We start from the raw sequence: 2,502 nt of genomic DNA on the forward strand, positions 1-2,502 counted from the left end.
TTTTGCAACGGGGCAATTATCAGAGAGAATTTCCTACGTACGAAGACGTAATAAAAGGTCGTTTCAACAGAGGTATGGTACGAAAGTTGTTAGATGAGGGCGTTAAATTTTTCGGTACGTGTCGTAAATGTTGGAAGGCATCTTCTATTCCACAGTTCTTTTATCTCCATGACGCGGAGAATACAATGGAACATTTTTGACCTTGGACAATTTTTCGGTAACTTTGAAAATCTGCGATACGTCTATGACTGGCAATACCAAACATTTCTTAGCACCGTGCATATGATAGATCGGAGGAGAGGGGAGCGTATTTGATTTGTACGAAATGATTTGATTATAGAGATTTTCGATGGATTTATATAAATATTAATCTCACAATTGGTCACATAAAATATACTGCATGGTCGATTTCTTACATCTATGTACACACAGTTAGAGCTTTTTATCGTTTTCTGTTAATTAATGACGAATTGACTGAACGACGAAGCTCGTTCGTGTTAATTGATTTCTCTTGCAAGCTGGCCGCCTTCCAATCATGCACACCAAAATTACGTATACAAATATATATTTTTAATATAAGTAGTTTTGATTAATTACGCGAGTTTCTCACGTATTTTTTGTAGCTTTTCATTAAGCTTCGACTCGTCCTTAATTGTTCCCGTTTCCTGGCACAACTTCAATAAGTCAGTATTGCACAAGTGCTCCTTTACGAGATCTGAAATCCAGCATGAGAAATGAAAAAATTACCAATTGTTTAATTTTTTAAATGCTCGTTTAAATACCTGCGTCGAGAATGTTTTCTATTAAAGATAAAGCGTTATGCAGAATTGGTATTTCTAGACAGGTCGCATTCCTAAAGAAGTCGCAGAGTTTGTCTCCTATTTGGTTCTCGATCAGCACCGTTTCGCATTGACTTAAGGAAAACGTTGTCAGAATCATTAAACTAATTAGAGCCTCGTTTTGCATTAATACATGCGGCGCGCTCAACATTTTAATTAAGTGTTTTACTGCTTTCTCGTCGATTACCAATTGCGCCACTTCCTTATCCCTGATGTGACAAAATATACAAATTCTAATAATATTACTACTAAATAAATAGACGACGTTTATTTATATGTTAACAAAAATCTGGAAAATAGCTGATTTGCATCGAAATTTGAACCACAGCTTATTGAATATTTTTTAAGTTGAAATCACCGAACCTGCTGTTATTAATTAGCCAAGCGATCAACCGATTGGCCTCGCCTTGTACCCCGGGATGGTCTTCGACCTCGCACCATTCGACGGCTTTCTTTATCAAATTACGCCTCCTTCCCAATTCTATCGCTGCCTCACCTGTAATAATGAATCAATTATAACTATGCTTATATAAATGATTGTATCATATTACTTTGGCCGTCGATGACGATCCTCAAAGTGCCCAGCAGCTTAAATACAACTGGATGCGACGGGATGTCCAGCATCGAGTACAAAACTTCTATCAAACCATCTTGCAGTATCAACGATTTGTTGTCAGAAGGTATGACGAGGTTTCTCAAGGCGCTGAGTAAAGCGTGTTGAAATCTTATGTCGCCAGCGATCGTGTTGTTCTTCCGTAATAATTTTAAAAGATTTTTGTGGACGCCCTGCGTGGCCATCAGCTTACAATGAGCATCGGAACGCGCGAAATTGCCCATTGCTAACACGGCTGTGATTTGCAAGTCTCTGTCCTCGGTGTCGAGCCATTCGACCAGCTTCTTGTAAACGACACCGTTACTGTTGTCGTACAGACTGTTCATACTGTCATCTGTGCAATTTAAATCATTTATTACTATCTTCTGTATAATTTAATTCAGTTACTACAAATCTGGACATATAATTAATTATACCAGATTAAATTAGACCAGTTTAAACTAACAACTGAATTAATATTTTGCAAAAGACAAAAATATACTATTAAAATAAACTTTTTTGTAATAGACTATGAGTCTGAAGTATAAATAAACTTATTATTACAAATCTGTACAATTTAATTAATGTCAAGTTTTCAATTAAGTTAATTTGACTATATTTTAAAAACGTACCTCCGGTTAATACAAGGACGATCAAATTGCAAGCGATCTTTAACACAGATCTCGCTTCCTCGTCTGTACAATAAGGACTATGCTTCTCCAAAAGCTTTAATAGTAACTCGCAGACGCCCGATTTGGCTAACAACGTTTTCGCATTCTCTAAAATTGAACTACTCGTTAAAATCATGAGATTGCTGGGATTGTTTCAAATATTATAGTCCTGTGGCGGACTGGCCTAGCGACGGGCCACATGGCCCTTTTGGGAAATGTTTATACGCGCTCTTCTTTAGAAAAGCGATTCTTCTGAGAAGAGATAAGAGAGAGCCGTTGGACGTCTGTTCAACGGGACAAAGGCATTCGAGCGGAAGTCTCTCGAGCGTACGGACGCACGCAACTGATCTGAATAATCACCAGTGCTAATTATTCTGTCACCTATTCCCACAGTCAAAAA

At 37.6% G+C, this 2,502-nt stretch overlaps 1 protein-coding gene across 1 annotated transcript in view; it reads right to left on the reverse strand.

Moving 5' to 3' along the window:
- Positions 1-339: 339 nt before the first annotated feature.
- The window catches only part of vimar (visceral mesodermal armadillo-repeats), a 9,832-nt gene continuing 7,669 nt past the window's right edge, over positions 340-2,502 (reverse strand). The window contains exons 6-10 of the mRNA XM_018022189.2: positions 2,064-2,210; positions 1,391-1,786; positions 1,203-1,335; positions 783-1,048; positions 340-715 (exon numbers count right to left, since the gene is read on the reverse strand). Coding sequence (XP_017877678.1) covers positions 594-715; positions 783-1,048; positions 1,203-1,335; positions 1,391-1,786; positions 2,064-2,210 — 1,064 coding nt within the window. The 3' untranslated portion in view covers positions 340-593. The remainder of the gene's footprint in view (positions 716-782; positions 1,049-1,202; positions 1,336-1,390; positions 1,787-2,063; positions 2,211-2,502) is intronic.

The sequence above is a fragment of the Ceratina calcarata genome, unplaced genomic scaffold (genome assembly GCF_001652005.2).
Source record: "Ceratina calcarata isolate Rehan_Ccalc_2016 unplaced genomic scaffold, ASM165200v1 scaffold279.2, whole genome shotgun sequence".
In the NCBI taxonomy this organism is placed as follows: Eukaryota; Metazoa; Arthropoda; class Insecta; order Hymenoptera; family Apidae; genus Ceratina; species Ceratina calcarata.